The 17465-nt window shown below is 36.5% G+C and overlaps 1 protein-coding gene across 1 annotated transcript; it reads right to left on the bottom strand.

Moving 5' to 3' along the window:
- Nucleotides 1–3773: 3773 nt before the first annotated feature.
- pnp4b (purine nucleoside phosphorylase 4b) lies at nucleotides 3774–16983 on the bottom strand. The gene is made up of 6 exons (XM_081388315.1): nucleotides 16890–16983; nucleotides 15712–15884; nucleotides 12499–12602; nucleotides 6233–6408; nucleotides 5942–6132; nucleotides 3774–4458 (listed from the first exon to the last, which is right to left on the bottom strand). The coding sequence occupies exons 1-6, from the start codon at nucleotides 16910–16912 to the stop codon at nucleotides 4211–4213; spliced, it is 915 nt and encodes a 304-aa protein (XP_081244441.1). The 5' UTR covers nucleotides 16913–16983; the 3' UTR covers nucleotides 3774–4210.
- Nucleotides 16984–17465: the final 482 nt, after the last annotated feature.

The following is a 17465-nucleotide window of genomic DNA, read 5'->3' as shown; positions in this document are numbered from 1 at the left end:
CCCTCAAAAAGTGTCAACTTTAACATGCTATATAAAATATCTATGGGGTATTTTGAGCTAAAACTTCACATACACACTCTGGGGACATCAGAAGCATCTTGTGAAAAGGGCATTATATCACCCCTTTAATAATTTGGCAAATGTTTAACAGTGCTTTAAAAATGACGGAATTCCTTTTAAAGTCTGTCCTCTGAAAGTCAATGTATAATTCTTCTCACACCAATTAATCCTTGTATCCTGTGCCAGTTGGGTCCTTTGAGGATAAAGCTTGCAATTGGATTCCAGAAATCAAGGTGTATAAAGAAAAGTGATCTTATAGGTGGAAAAACGAGTCTAGATTTTAGTTCGCTGATTTAGTTTGGAAGACTTTGGGGGTTTGGTTTAGTGAGCTAGTGTAGCCCTACGTCTTTTTTTTTTTGTGTGTGTGTGTGACAGAACTACTTTACGTTGGATATTTCTAGAGTACATATTTTGTTCAAAGGTAAACTTGCAGTGAGATTGCAGTTCAGTCACATGGCTTTTACAATTGTTTGGCCTTCACAATTCAGTAGCTTTGTGTATGTGCTTTGTGTATGAATTATTCTTAGTGCTGAACTTACGGAATTGATTTTCCTTTTGCCTCTGTGCATTATCCCCTTGTTCGGTTGTCTTGTTGGTTTTCTCATATTTACAGAACATTAATTTGTAAAAATGAGCAATGACCCATGAGATAATTGCTCTCCATATGTTAATTAACGAGGCTCTGCCAAGACAAATGACGGTTGGGTCTCTGGTCCTCTGTAATGGCATCCTGCCTGCAGGTAGGCAGGCACAGACAGACAGATAGAAAGACAGTTCACCATCGTCACCACACACAGAACTTCCCTGGTAGTCTGACAGAGAAGCTTAAATTAGACTACATGGTGCTAATGATGAATCCATGTTATCACAAAACTGGTGTTTCCTAGGTCGCTAGCTCTCAGAACATTAGTGGTTCACAACACAGAACCAATGAGTTAATACAGACTTCTGATCAACCTGTTGTGTCTTTTAGGCAATGACTAACACAATGTCTCTGTGCCTCTAGAGAAAGAAAAGCAGGACAGGGTGACATATATGTTTGTGGTGTTGGTCATTAATTGCTGTATAGACACACAGATGGGTTGGCTGGCAGTTGTAGTGTGAGCCCAGGCCATTATGAAACACTCATGCAGAGTATTGTTGTGAGGAGCTTACATCACACCTTAGCAAGTAAACAGTGACACCTGCACATGAAAACAACTCATCTACACCTCAGATGCTGAGATATACGCCATATGATACCTGCAATAAGAGTTGGAAACTTCTTTTCATGACAGTTAAGCTAAAAAAGAAAGATCTGAAAGAATCTGAAAGAGTCTGAAAGATGCGGTTGGTGTGTAAATGTATGTTTTTAACCGTTTTCCAGCGAGGGTGGGACAACCTGTCAATCACATGAGATCACAGCAATAGCAAACAACTATGATCCAACAATCCAATCAATTCCCAATGCACAAAATCAAGTCCTGCCCAAAAAGTTTTCTTGTCCAAGAAGCCGTTTCACACTGCACCACTTCGATAATAATAAAACGGTAAAAAAACGGTTTCCAAGATGCCACAGCATTGTGCAGCCTCTGGTTGTTAAAACAATTCTCAGATTTAAATTCCTGAAGAAATGCAATAACCTTTCACTAGTAAGAATGTGTAGGTTTGTGTTTTTATATTAACTCAGTATTACAGTGATTTAAACTATGATAACTTTTTATATTGTGTTAGCTAATGCCTTTGTCTTGTTTAGTGTTAATGATAGTTTACTGTATAGTTTTCAACACAGTTTTGTTGTTCGTACAACTTTTTATAATTGGTGTAGAAACTCTCCTCACTAAAAGATGCCTCAGGGTATGTTATTCATGGAAGAACAATTTATCCATTAAGCAGATCATTGTTGAGCAACCAGTGGGAAAAGGGAACCATTTTGTGTTTTATTTTTGTTTGTCTTGATCACTCATAAATTACATTCCTTACATTCCTTACACACATTGTGATGTGATAAATGCTTGCATTACTATTTTTCGATAATTTGTATCTCTCTCACAAACTAATTCAGCTTTGCTGCCAAATGAATTGCCAGCTATTTTTAGGAAGTCAGATTACAGTCGGTCTTAGCCTGGACGTCTAACATAAATAAAGTACTTTTTTGTCTCTCAGATAGCAGCAAATTGCCTACTGCGCTATAAATCTGTGACAGGTGTATCAGCAACCACACAGACATTTTGTCCTAGGTATTTTGGAACAGCTTCTAACCATGATGACATTTGGGAAGAAGTAGCAGGTCTGGATGTCTGTGATTATTTCACAATAAGCAGTTTCGTCCTTGCTAATGTATGTGTGAGGCTGTGAGCTTAAATGGTCGAAGTTCAGCCTTATGTTTAGTGAGAGATTTAACAGTCTGAAAAGAGTTTTAGATCCGTCTTTCTAGCAGAACTTTCAAAGACCCAAAGATTGTTAAGAGGGGAGCAATATTTCATGCTGACTCCAAAAAAAACAGGAATGCGAATTTGGGCCCAATGAACTTTTGGTTTCTGCACTTGACATTCAAGGAAAATCAAAGAAGGTTGTGCCCGCTACATCAACACAATTCAAAACTCCTGATTAAGTAAAAATCCATTTTATTGATAAGAATACTCATTATAAGATGGGGCTAATTAGAAGAATGACTTTTTGACCCTGAAAGTTGCATCTTAGAAGAGCAAAAATGAAAGTAAATTATATGAGTTCTTCAAAATAGTTTGACCCAAGCTAGTATTTTTACCGTAACTGACATTATCACATAAATACCTGCACATAAACAACTCATCTACACTTCAGATGTTGAGATGCATATGATATAGGAAATTCAAATTCACCAGTGTTTGTTAACATGGTCACTATGCTCTCAAAAGACTAACCAAATAGATAAAGCACTAATTTATAATTTCAATCTGCTAATCTGAACATTTTAGTCATTAATATTTAGATTGATTCATTTTTGATTAACATTAGGCGTCTGTCAAAATAGATCAGCAAAATCACTTTGTATGATTTTTATTTTTAAAGTTTGGTTCATATTGTTTTGAAAAACAAATTAATCTTTGTCCGTAGGCTCACAAGAATAGAAAACTCAATGATGCAATAAATGGTTATACGAAAATGCTATATACATAATTAAGTTGTAAAAACTTTTAGATGACTTCCTGCCTACAGTCAGCTTTTATATTCAGTTTAACACTTTCAGTGTTGATCTTAATGCTCGATGGAAATTATGCCATTTAACTGTCACTCTGACGGGAGTCATTTTGATGTCAGGAATTCTTCATAAGTTAAATTTACCTTCCTCTGAACATTTGCAATAACAAGAAAACCTCAGATATCCTGAAGGACTAGAAAATTATTAATTAACAGTGTTATAGATTTAAATGTGTGTCAAATGAGGTAGATGCTTTTTTTACTTGCATGTAGTCACTGCATCTACCAGCAGGGGATATTGAGAAAACCAGCTAAATACTGATCAACCAGTGTGTGGTTTGACACTGCGTGTAACAATTATTTGAAATATTGGTCCATAAATCCCACTGGATGTATTAACTTTGTAGTTCCAAGTAAGTGTGTCAATCTTATCACATGTACATTATATCAAGAGCTATTTGTCGCTTTTACACGGTTAGAAATAAATCTGTGAATCTCTAAAACACAACACAATGCAATGTGTAATTCAAAATATGGGTAAGACACCTGTTAAAAATTCAATACAGAAAATTCCATTTAATTAAAGGGTCACTTATAGGTTTGGAATTGGAACAACTCTATGATGAGTAATTGACGACAGACCTTTCTTAACGTGTAGATTAAGAACCGTACCTTGTGAAACAGAATGTTGTTTTTGGCTTATAAACATGGTTTGAAACATGTTCCCATTAAGATGTCAAATCATTCATTTCAACTATAGAGAGGTTTATTTACAATTTTGTGCATTTTCATATTGAAAAGTCAGGTAAAGTCAACAAGACAACAATCACAATCTGGAGATCAAATACATCCTCTCCAAAAGCACAGTGAGGTCTCACATTGATTTTTTTTTTTTTAAAAACAACCAGATAAAGGCTAAACATAACATAGCGCCTTTTGCATCCAATCACATGACTTCCACTGCGCCACTGAACTGGTTTGATTGACCCTAGACGGTATTAGAGTAGATGCAGTTGTTGTTGTTGAGGGTCTCCACTTGGTGAGAGCGCGCGATGAAGGTCATGAGCATGTTCTGGAGCATCTCAGCTCTCATCTTGCTGATCTGCAGCACCTCCTCATGATTCACTTTCTCCTCACGACTGTAGTCAAGAGAAACCTTGTTGGTGATGAGTGATAGGCCAAGGACCCGCAGTCCGCAGTGCTTGGCTACTGTCACCTCAGGAACTGTGCTCATGCCTGTGAGGGCAGCAGGAAGAAAAGAGAAAGAGAGAGAGACTCTTAATTCAATTTCTGTTGTGGCGCAGTACGTGATTCATTAATAAAGCAGAACAGGTCTGGGTCTCACTCTCGCATAACACTTAATGAGGACTATTGGGGTCCTGATGTATACACAGGAGGGAGGACGCACACAGGAACCAGTTGTTGACCGGTCTAGCCAGAGGAGCCTACTTAGCACATACCCCACACTGCTGCCGTTTGGTAATCGGAGTCCAATTATCTAAGACATCATTCAACTCATCAGAGGACCAGGAGTAAGCATAGTTTATGCCAATCATATGGACAAGAGAGTTATTCATATCACTGATTAACATAATCACATTGATTGAAGTGGGCTTCTTTGGCCCATTGGGTGGGCCTACTTTCCATCAGTTAATATGGCACGGCAGGTCTGCTAATATGGCACATCATTATTAACGAGCTGTACTTTTCCTGAAGCACCGATTAAAGGAGAGGCACTACACACAAAAGAAAACAGCAAGTTAAACCACTCAAACTCCTCAGAGAGAGGAAACCTGATGCAGCATCATTTTATTATTTATAAACTACATTATCCTCTTTATAAACTACATTATCCTCTTTATATACTAGTATTTGTTAATAGCTTTCACTATTATATTATCGGTTTTCAGTAAGTTTTAGTGATTTGTTATTTTTTGTTCATTTTCATTAGTGTTTAGTTCTGATAAAATATTCTAGAACTAATAAGAATTTTTATTTTTATTTATTATTTTAATATTTCTATTATTTCAATATGTTTTAGTCATTTTAGTACTTTAATTTTTTTATTTCAGTTAGTTGCCAAAACAACATTTTTATTTTATTTTAAGTTTAAGTTTAAGATTATCAATTATTATTATTATTATTATTATTACAATTATAGAAAATTATTTATTATTAGTTTTAGCTTTAGTTTTAATTTTACAATAACAGCCCTGCTAAACATTGCAGCTTTTTCTGGCCAAGAACCTTCCACTTAAACTGAAAGTGGGTCAGTGCATAAGAGTAATAAGAGTGGAATCGATTTTTTTTCCCCTTTTTGATTTATTTTAATTTTTAACCATTTATTTCACCTAATTGATTAACTTTCCCTCAAAGTACTGTAGTCATGCAATAACCGACTTTTCAGCACAATGTAATTTATGAGTATGAAAAACCATACATTAAGAAAGGATTCTAAATTATTTTTAAAATATGACCTAATAGATTTTTAGAATTGACAGATTTTCTGACAGAAAATCAGTATTAAAATCACTGATGAAAATATAAAAAATAAAGAAATAAAAATATCATGTTGTTTTGATGACTGTGTTTCATATAAAGTGCTCCAATGTTTTTGACAACTTGAGTTGTGCATTTTCCCTGCGGCAGCTCAGAATTTTTTCATACTAGTTTTTGCCAGTTTTCCGCCTTGTGTATTGTGACTGTCCATAGTCCATACCAACAGAGTCGCTCCCCAAGATGTGCAGCATGCGTGCCTCTGCGATGGTCTCAAAGTTGGGTCCACTAACCATACAGTAGACCCCCTCACGCACAAAATTGGAGTAGCCCAGCTCAGTAGTGATGTCCAAAACTAATTTCCTAAGGTCTTTGCTGTAAGCGTCAGACATACAAGGAAACCGAATCCCAAATCTGAGGACAAGACAGAACATGCACCATCACAATTCTGTAAAATAATAACTCTCACTCTTTCACACTTTACTCTGCCTTTTTCTCTCCCTTATATGCGTACCGTTCATCATTGGGTCCACACAGTGGGTGCTGTCCAGCAAACCCCGGCAAGTTAATATGGTCCTTAATGACCATAATGTCTCCCACTTTGAAATCCTGACAAAGACCTCCAGATGCGTTTGTTACGATAATGGTCTCCACACCCATCAGCTTGAAGATCCGCACGGGGAACGTGACCTGGAAAAATTCCCCAGAAAACACAAGCTGTTATACAGCAGGATCTCTCTGACATATTATTTTCACTTTTAAATGATTAAATGAATGATACTTAGGCCTGGTTTAACAGAGGATTAGGTCTCTTATAGTTCAATTAGGACATTTAAGTAGCTTTTATAAACATGCCTTAGAAAAAAACATTACTGGCATGTTTCTTGAGACAAAACAATGGACTGCATTCTTAAAATATGCTAGTGAAAGTTGCTTTCAGTTAAAACAACTCAAATGCATTTTAGTCCAGGACTAGGCTTAAGCATTGTCTGTGAAACCAGGGGTATACGTTGGCCCCTTCAGGTCCAGACGTTTTTAATGGAATAAAAATATCATGTGGCAGGTGAGTCTTCTCAAAATTTTTATAAGAAAATAACTGACAGTACAGAAATAAAGCAAAACAAATGGAATATTAATATTTATTTATATTTTTATATATTGATATGTAATGAAGTTTAAATTTATTTGATCAAATTCATAGGCTATTGGACAAAAAAAATGCATCTTTTCATTTCAGAAGACCACGTGGGTATGACAATATCCACATGCTTATTTGTGCAATGGTACCCCACAGTGCCTAGTAACCACAGTTTTAGGCAGGTATTAAATAAGCTTTAGTAATTCTAAATGGGATAAATATAGGAGTGTAGAGCAGGGAGCCATTAAGGGAGGTGTCAGTGTGAGCAGGAGATGAATAATGAACTTGCGGGCTCAATACAGCACATCTCAAGAGGGATGTCACAGTCTGTCAGCCTGCTCTCCAGCTGACGAACCAGGGTCGACGTGTGGGGTTTCCACGAGCAACACGGCCATTACAGATATACACACACGGGCCGCCGAGGTGGACCAGAAAATACGCCTCAGTTTGGTACCCTTTAAATCAAAGATGACTTCTTTGTGGAACGTAAACTCTCAGAGATCAAATCGCTTCATATTTGAGTATTGAACTCTCCTGAGAGAACTGGTCTAGGTGCTGCATTATAGGTTACCCGTCACCCGCAGTTTAATTAATGCGCACTATTACAGAGTAATTAGAATATGTCTATAAGAGAATCTTGTATGTCTTGGCACTGTATCATGAATTGCCATTTATTTCAATTTCAGGGAATTCACTGAGAATGGATTGCACTCGATGATTGCGTCATTTGCACGCGCTGTCTGTGTCCTTTTAGCACCGGATTCACTGAAGTAGTATGCAAATTAGATCATTTGAATATTAAAAAATGTCTATACGTCTGGTTTCTGTTATGTGTAATAAGTCTGCATGTAAATAAATACGTGCATGAAACATTGATGTGAATTGAAATTATTTTATTATATTATTTTATTTTGTTTTGTTCTTACAAAACAATTCAGCCAAGTAACAAGACGAACACTGCTGCAACAATATTACAGTAATATTAATACAGAAATCCTCTGAGGTCACTGCCACTATATCAGTAACTGAGATGCAAGATGGTGCCAATTGCTTTTGTAACAAGAGTGCGAGAGTCTGTGGTGTGAGAGAAATGAAAATCACGCCAGTTCAGTTTACTGTTGAGTGAACTGACATAAAGCATAAATATTAGGAAACATCAGATGGCTTAAACTGCTCAATGACACTTATATGACGAGGCCACACAATAATGATGCAGAAGTAGGGTAGTGGAATGAAAAACCCCCAGTACAGTCTAGAGATGCGTACAGTTGAGACAAGCCCTCTAAATGCATCTGAACACCATAAAGCTGCTTTACTTGCTGCAGAGAAACAGAGGTCAGTGAAGGGCTAACTAATCTTGACTGTCCAATTACCCTCCAAAGCACATCTCTCCACAACAATGAGATCACTTAAAGAAGCCATAATAACTGTTTGTGTTACCAAGGGCAAACATGAAAGCAAGTTTGCATCATAAACTGTAATGGAAATGAGTTGGGTCCAATTTTAGGATACAGTGAGTTGGCACCGATTTGCACAGTGACTCACAGATATGAGTCAGCTAAAGCAAAATGAACAGTGGACTGAAGGTACAAAACCAGCTGTCACAGTTTGACAAAAGATTTAATAACCAGATTGGTTGAGCTTCTAAATTGATGAAAAAAAATAAAGAATAAACATTGCTAAGCAAAGAGGACACTGACAATGCACCGACAGAGCAGGTTACTTTTGATATGAAACTAAGTCTCAGCTTTCAAATTCTGTCAATTTTATTACAAAATTTTAACAAATGTGGCATGACAGATCGCTGTATCTGTTAGTGATGCAGTCCGGTCTCGAGACCGATTTCTGCTTTCTCGGACTCGACTCGGACTTGTTCCCTTCAAAGACTCGGTCTTGACTCGGACTCGGCATAGGCGGTCTCGTCCCCATCATTAGTCCACTAGAATACATACCACTAGAACATTTTAATTTGCTCTGCATGTCCTAACTATGATTAAAAAAGTCAGGGTGGGCTTAACATGTTGATGACAGAGCAGCACTGTTGAAGCAGTTTAGAAAAATAGGCAGAAGATGATGCATGTGGTAGGGATTTTTTTAATTATAGTAAAAGCATAGTCCATATTAAGACGTTAAGACTGCTCCTCTAAACAATTCCCAATCTAGCTTAGTCTGTAGGCCTAACTGTTGCTTATTAACTGGGGTGATATTAAATCATGAATATGAAAACTGACATGTTTTTATGGTCTTGTTCTCGACTCCTAAAGACTCGGTCTCGACTCGGACTTGTTTCCTCAAAGATTCGGTCTCGACTCGGACTTGTTTCCTCAAAGACTCGGTCTCGACTCGGACTTGTTTCCTCAAAGACTCGGTCTTGACTCGGACTCGACTGAATTTGAAAACCAACGGACTCGGTCTCGACTCGGACTCGACCCTTCAAAGACTCGGTCTCGACTCGGACTCGACCCTTCAAAGACTCGGTCTTGACTCGGACTCGGCATAGGCGGTCTCGTCCCCATCACTAGTATCTGTGTTCCTCTTTACTACTAGTTATAGCACCAAATAAACATGAATGAACATCAGAAGGTATGCTGAAAGATACAGTACAGCTTAGTAAAATGTATCAGTCTCATGTAGTCATTCAATGAGTGTTTCAACGGTTTTTTGTGAACAATATGTCACTTAAAGCCAATCAATGACCATTTTACATAGCTAGAAAAAATAACTCTAAAGAGGAGCATTTTGCTAAATATATGCACTATATTAAAATATATATACAGTAGTTAAAAAATATTATACAGGGTTCCCACACCTTGTTTAATTTCAAATTCAAGAACCTTTCAAGGACTTTCCAGGTCCAATACCCTCAAATTCAAGGACTTAATGTGGAACACATTTGCTGTGTTCAACAAACAACGTTGAGGGACCATCGTAGTGGTTTCGTGCGCGCATGAACGTCATGGCAACGTACAACACAAAGTACCTCATGCAGGAAACACTTAAAGGGTTAGTTCACCCAAAAATGAAAATTCTGTAAGTAATTACTCACCCTCATGTTGTTCCAACCCCGTAAGACCTTCGTTCATCTTTGGAACACAAATTAAGATATTTTTGATTAAATCTGAGAGCTGATCACTCCTCCATAGACTTCTAAGACATTATAACTTGCTGGCCCAGAAAATGCATTAAAGAGATCGTTAATATAGTCCAAGTGACTACAGTGGCTCAATCTTAAGTTTATAAAGCGACGAGAATACTTTTTGTGCGAAAAAAAAAACAAAAATAACGACTTTATTCCACTATTCATTTCCTTCTCTCTGGGCCTCGAGTTTTTTCACATAGTGTAATAGCGCAGCGCGTCTGTGTTGTACTTCACACTTCACACTGTTTGGTACGTCACACTCACTATTGGCCAACGCTGGTCATGTGTGTGATGCGTGTGACGTACAACACAGAAGCGCTGCGCTATTACACTACGAGGCCCAGAGAGAAGGAAATGAATAGTGGAATAAAGTCGTTATTTTTGTTTGTTTTTTGCGCACAAAAAGTATTCTCGTCGCTTTATAAACTTAAGATTGAGCCACTGTAGTCACTTGGACTATATTAACGATGTCTTTAATGCATTTTCTGGGCCAGCAAGTTATAATGTCTTAGAAGCCTATGGAGGAGTGAGCCAGCTCTCAGATTTAATCAAAAATATCTTAATTTGTGTTCCGAAGATGAACGAAGGTCTTGGTCGAAGGTTGGAACAACATGAGGGTGAGTAATTACTGACAGAATTTTCATTTTTGGGTGAACTAACCCTTTAACGTAACGTGTAAATGCGCGTAACTAACGTAAATCAAGCAAGCTAGTATTCATAGGCCACGAAGTGTTGGCGAAATATCACGTTAGCGGACCGGAGGAAATATATGAATTTTTTTTCCAGAAAACTTCTTGCACAAAATAAATTCAAGCACTTTCAAGGACCTTTATCTATGTACGTTTATTTTCCAATACTTTCCAGGGCCTTGAATTTTTTTCTTTTTTTTTTTCAGATTAACAAACTTTCAAGGATTTCAAGGACCCGTGGGAACCCTGATTATATAAAAAATGCATTATATTAATTGTACAAGAATGAGTTGTTATTTTTTAACCTTTAATAATAATGCCACAGCAGACCGGTTTCCCTGTATGTTCACAACATTAGTTGAGAGAGATTTGATTCCTTGAGAAAAATGTATAGGCCCTACTCTTACTCGTATTTTAACCAAATGAATCAATATTGAATCAAGATCAGAATCGAATCGCAAGTTTATGAATCGAAATTACCCCTCACCACCACATCCGTAATTCTCACTCCAGGCTAATCTGAAAAGTTGGCAGCCCTGCCTTACAATACATAATTAGATTCCCAATGCTATGGCAGGTTCTTCCGCTCAATCCTTGTCATTTTTTTAAATAGAAACAGTAAATGAAAAAAATATGTACCCAACGCTTCGCCCAAATGTTAGGATGTTGCGCTGGTAATGTCATGGGTGAAAATGTCATCATAAAATACTATAACAGGGACATTTGCCTCACTATTTTTTTAACACCTGCCTGATTTGATCTGACATGCGAATTGTTTTCCTGCATCCTATTTAGGACAGATATGCAAATTGGGTTGCAGTGTGTTTATGCGCCACAGCCATTAAGACATTAAATACATAATAGTGCTGCGAAAAGCTCGAGTTTGATAATACAGGGGGATGATGGATTTAATGCCCTAGCCTCATATTAAGACTAAAAAGCTTTTGGCTGGCTGTAGAGGGCATGGTGGCCATGACAACTGATTGTAATGCATTGTGTCATGCTGTCAGGGCTGCAATTACAGTGACAGTCCCACTCCAGGGCAAGAGGTTGCAGATTCCTTGGTAAATTAGTAAAAAGTGGCTCTCTGGCCCCATGTGCAACAGATCATTTATTCCCCTGCAGACTTTGATGGAGAGAAAGCCAAGAGCTCACACAAATCATGCTGCTTGGTTGAACTCCGGGGTAAATTAACATTTGAAAACTTATAAATTAACAAGGACTTTTAACCGACGTGAAAATTTATTCATGATTAATATCAACATGCTAATGCATTCAGATCCTTTAAAGGAACAAAACTGTTTTCCTGTTCACAAAGGACTACGAGAGCAAGCTGAATATTATCAATGAACTGCTTTGATACGAGAGTGACAAGAGCAGTGAGCAGTTTGTTTCTCCTCCACACCTGCTTTCTCAGCATTCAGCCTCGGTATTCATGCATCTCCTGGTTGGGACAGATAAAGTTAATGACCCATACTGGAGGCAACAGCTCCTCTCTGTTTTAACAAATAGGAGCTGTTTACAATGAGTTTACTTGTCCTTGAGGTGACGCTGAAAGGAACCAAGGCCACTGCTTGAAACGCACATCACATTACTTTACACGACATTGATGCCACAGAGTTAACAAAAACGGGATTTGTGATATAGCTTTTACTTCAAGTAAAGAAACCACTGTGCTTGTAAGTATTATAAATGGATACTAAGAACCGTATCGAAAGGCAAGATTAAGTTAAATCAGTTAAGGGCAAGATAAACAACAAGATGGCTGTGGTAGCACCAGCAACAGAGGCATCAAACTGTGTATTTGAGCTCACCTTGCACAATGAGTAACCCTCGTACAGATGGAACCTTCCTTGCATGAAGACACAGGACTCGCCTTTGATGTGACCAAACACCAGGCACCCTTCATGACCAGGAACTATGCATAAAGAGACAGACATATCAGTGAAAAACATGCTTACTCTTTTTTTTGTTTAATATAATGTATATACCATATTAATATTTTATTTGAAAAAAAAAAAAATATATATATATCATCATCATGATTTACAATCATTGTAAATTGTAATTTTATATATATATATGAAGAGTTCAGATGCAAAAGCCTCTAAGTGCCATCTGAAATTTTCTATATATTTATTTATTTATATAAATAAATGTATATTTGGATATGATCACATTCTTAAATGATGCAAAACAGTGTGTTGAACCGCAATATGTTATATATATATATATATATATATATATATATATATATATATCTCACACACTGTTTTGCATCATTTAAGAATGCGATCATATCCAAATATATCAACTTGAGGAGATAATATCACGAGAGCAACGTTTTTTGGAGGTAAAGGATAAAAGGAGACACATTGTAATTGCAGCATTTCACATAACTAAGAACGACAAACTCTGCAAAACCATTTAGGGCCAGATTTACTAATCAGGGTAAATTAATGCAGCCATGGCAAGCACAAAATGGGTTAAGAAATGCTTTTTTGGGTGTTAAATAATGGCTCAAATAGACTACCGCAAACCTCACGTGGCATGATTTATTTAAATACTCTCCTCCCATAAACTTTGAAACTGAAAAGGAAACTCCAACAAATGCATATGCAATAAGGTCAGGTGCAAACACAACTGTCCACACATTTCCATCTCTAATTTTTCACTGCAAGTCTTTAGTAAATCATATAAGTAGTTTTTGTTTAATGCCAAGTTTGGCATAGTAAAATTGGTCCTTAGTCTGTGAAAAATAAATAAATATGACTCTACCACAGTGTGATGTATGAAGCTTCTTAATAATAAAAACGCAGTGTATTGGGCTCTAAAGCTGTCTCTCCCCAGTAAAGAACCTCCTGCTGTAAAGAATTTACTCTTTGCTCTCTCCCTAATATATTACGTCTACCTAAGGGTTTTTCATCTAATGCAAAACCTCTCTGTAATGTGCAAATAAAAGGTCAGATGCTGCCATTGATAACAGATGTCATCTAATCCTTTTCTATTATATGGTGTTAACTGACTAATGACTTTCCCCAAATCTAAGAGATCCTGCTGGCTTGGCTGTATTTAGAAGTTCATTGATTTGCATTTGCATGTTCACTTTGCTCATTCAACAATCTTAAAAAAGTTAATACCTGCTGCTTAGGGATGACTGCTGACGTCATCAAGAATGGCATTAGTGAGACTGATTGTGTATCATTAGTGTACGAACAGGTGGAGCAAACATTGTTTTCTAACCTTATGAGCCAGTAGGAGGCTGCAGTTTGTTTGTGGCTTCAGGAACTTACTTTGACATGTGGACAGGCCGACTGAGCCAATTGAATGTAAGCTTATGTAAATATAACCTTGAATTTTGGCCGATGAGATGTGTTTGGCCCTAAAACCTGCAGCGTAATGAGGTTCTGCTGGAATAATAGCTCTGTTTTTCCAGGGGCCGATTCCTCTTTTCTTGCACGAGCATTGATGAATGGCTCTGAGAAAAAAACTCATTCAGAGAGGGGGCTTATTACACTCACCGTGAAATGTATTTCCTGCAACATTGTAAAAATGAATGAGCAAATCAACGTTTCAGTGCATGCCGCCTGAGTTTTTTTTTAAATCAGATTGTCACAAATTGACAAAACAGTGGGTGTAATGAGAACAGTTCTGAGATAAATTTAGTAATGCTTAAAAATGACTAATTATCGAAATTAGTTTTAATGAAAAATAAGTGACATTCAAGAAGTACATATTTTGAAAGTTATACAGTGTATATATATATATACACATGTATACATATGTATATATACATATGTGTATGTATATATACACTGTATAACTTTCAAAATATGTACTTCTTGAATATATATATATATATATATATATATATATATATATATATATATACACACACTGTATAACTTTCAAAATATGTATTATTTTGTACATTTTTTATTATATTAATCTGTCTAATATATATATATATATATATATATATATATATATATATATATATATATATATATATATATATATTAATACAATAAAAAATACAAAATAATAATAATAATATGCACTTGAATGCAATATGAATGATAATTAAGTATAATCATATTAATATTATAATTGTTTACTATAATCACAAATGCATCAAATCACATTTTTACTACCTGTAGCAGTTATGTGTGAATATATTGTCTATTTTGTCCATATTTTGTCTGATTTTGACTGATTTGATTTTGATTTGACACTTGCTGATTTATATGAATGATGCAATGGGCAATGTGAAGAATTTATTATTTAAAAAATGAGCACAGAGCATCCATAGTTCATTCTCATTATTCAAACTGTCAGTCATTTCTCTGTTAGTCTCCATAAACCAGCGAATTTAAATTATGAAGTGGATTAGACAAAGAATGACAACACAAATGGATTCTAAGACCCTTATTATACTTTCCCTTATTTACAAGGGCTCTTATTCTTCAGCCATCCATCATACACACACAGACACACACACACACACACACACACACACACACACACACACGCTACAGGTAGTGCAAATATCATTTGATGCATCTGAACACTTCCCAAGATTATTCACCTCACCATATTAATATTTAAACCTTTCAAAGATATCATAACTCCCTGTGGCAGATATTAGGGGCTATTTTTGCTCCAGTCATAATATTTTATTCATAGGCAGTAGTTATTCATTTTGTAGCTCATATTACCAGGAGCTGGGCATAATTTGTTAACCATACAATACAATGAGGGACAGAATGAAAACCTCTGTGCTTTCAGATTCCCTCCAACAACTCCTGTATCTGTCTAGTGGCATTTTATAGACTCAACATGCTGACTGAAATGACCACACTATGTAAATTAACATAAGAACATCCACCGACTTCATCCTTTGCTTTATTACTGCATATGCCAACTAAAATGTATTGTGTAGCATTGCTATGAGGGTTGTTTCTTTTGAAAGAAAGGAGCAAGAAAGAAAATTATTCAGCTCTGATACACTTCCATGAATCCGGTACCTGTGCTCACTGGGAAATTGGGAATGTCCTCATAGCGGATGATCTGTTTATTTGAGACACTGTCTGCGAGAAGTCCCAGTCCAGAGCCGCACACGATAGCTATCTTTGGCCTGTGTCTCGTCCTGCTCAGCAGCCATTCTGTAGTCAGTTTGCAGTCATCAAAGGAACAGCAGCTGAGTCGGGAGAAAGAAAGATACATTAGAACAGGTCCAGGGGCGCCGCTAAGGGGGGGGAAAGTTAGGACGATTCTAAGGGCCCAGGCACTTTTGGGGGCCCCAGAGATCGATTTCATTAACAGAATGGGTGCGGTAGGGGGCCCAACCTCATATTCTTTCATAGGGCCCAAAATTGATAGCGGCGCCCCTGAACAGGTCACATTGATAACTGCTCAAATTGTGTCTGATAAGATACAAAGTGAAAATAAACAATCATCTGATTATCAGCCAATGCTTACAGTGAGAAACATGATAATCGTTCGAAGATCATCAAGACATTTTTATGCAATATCAACATCATATCATGATCAGATATCAATACACCATATATATCTTTGACATTAAATTCCAGCATAATGTAAGAACAATCAAACTTCACTGTATTAATTTTTCATCATTTTTTATTACATCCCAAGATTTCAGAAGAGTCAGTTATGGAAATATAATGGCATAGCACACAGGAAATTAACTAATATAAATGAAACCACAGAGACCCTCTTGATATAGTTGGAAATATGCTGGTAGCAAAAAAAGCTGAGAATATAAAGCTGGCGTAATGTGGTTAAAGCAGAAAAGGTAAAAAGCTTAGTAGCAATCACAGTGAAAATGCAAACAGTGGACACATTTACAGTTTCTAAAAGCAGTTTTGATGAGTCATAAACGCAAATTTACAGCATGCAGTTGTCAAGGCTCTGTTTCATTTGCATCTCATTTGAAGATAATTCTGCATAGTCTTCATATTGTGACTCAGCTGTGTTTGGCAGGGCTGATATTTTTTTATTGGCCTTACTGATTTGATTAAATGCATAAAGGATCTTACTCTAAGATAACAGCTGTGAATCCAAATTACAACTCTTATCAACTCTTTAAGTAAACAGAAAATGTAAATATGTTTTCAGCAAATATGTTCCTCATTCTTTGGTAATGTATAGTATATATCAATGACATAAAACTAAAATTTACCATGAGTTTTCCTTGGTGTGCATGATCTCAGTCACAAGTAGTCACAGGCTGACAGCACCTGGAAAAAGTGTGCACTTGTTCAATGAGAACAGATAAGAAAGACATAGCCTAGAATAACCCCTCAAAGAACTATAAGGTCTCGTCTCATTGGCTGCATTAATGGTGAGAGCAGGAAATAATCCTTTCCAAGAAAATTATATGACCCTGTCCCCTGAGAAACTTTACTTTCAGACACTAAAATAAATGCAATTTACTCAAAATGCAGACAACCGTGAAAAAAGCTATAGTGTAGAGGCTATAATATAATGTCTTTAATGTTCTACTGGTAACTAAAAATGGGTTGAGAACTATCACTTAGATTATGGGTCAGATAGTTCACCTAAAAATTTAAATCCTGTCATCATTTACTCAACCATCCAATCTTGGGTCTGACTTTTTTCTTCAAAACACACACAAAACAACTATCTCTTCAAGAAGGGAATGTTCTGACTTAAGGAAACTTAAATATTTTGTTCTGTATAAAGCTGCATTTTTACAGTGACATTAGCTTGAGAAAATAATCACTATGAAAACACA

This window comes from Scardinius erythrophthalmus (assembly GCF_964197995.2).
Source record: "Scardinius erythrophthalmus genome assembly, chromosome: 16".
NCBI lineage: Eukaryota > Metazoa > Chordata > Actinopteri > Cypriniformes > Leuciscidae > Scardinius > Scardinius erythrophthalmus.
The sequence above is the reverse complement of the archived record's forward strand: the minus strand, read 5'-3'. Positions and strand labels throughout refer to the sequence as shown.

Coding starts and splice junctions, on each gene's coding strand:
- pnp4b (XM_081388315.1), bottom strand. CDS start 16,912: ATGCACACCAAGGAAAACTCATG. Junction 6,133..6,232: donor TGTGGACCCAATGATGAACG/GTACGCATATAA, acceptor TCTTGTCCTCAG/ATTTGGGATTCGGTTTCCTT. Junction 4,459..5,941: donor CTTGGGGAGCGACTCTGTTG/GTATGGACTATG, acceptor CTGCCCTCACAG/GCATGAGCACAGTTCCTGAG.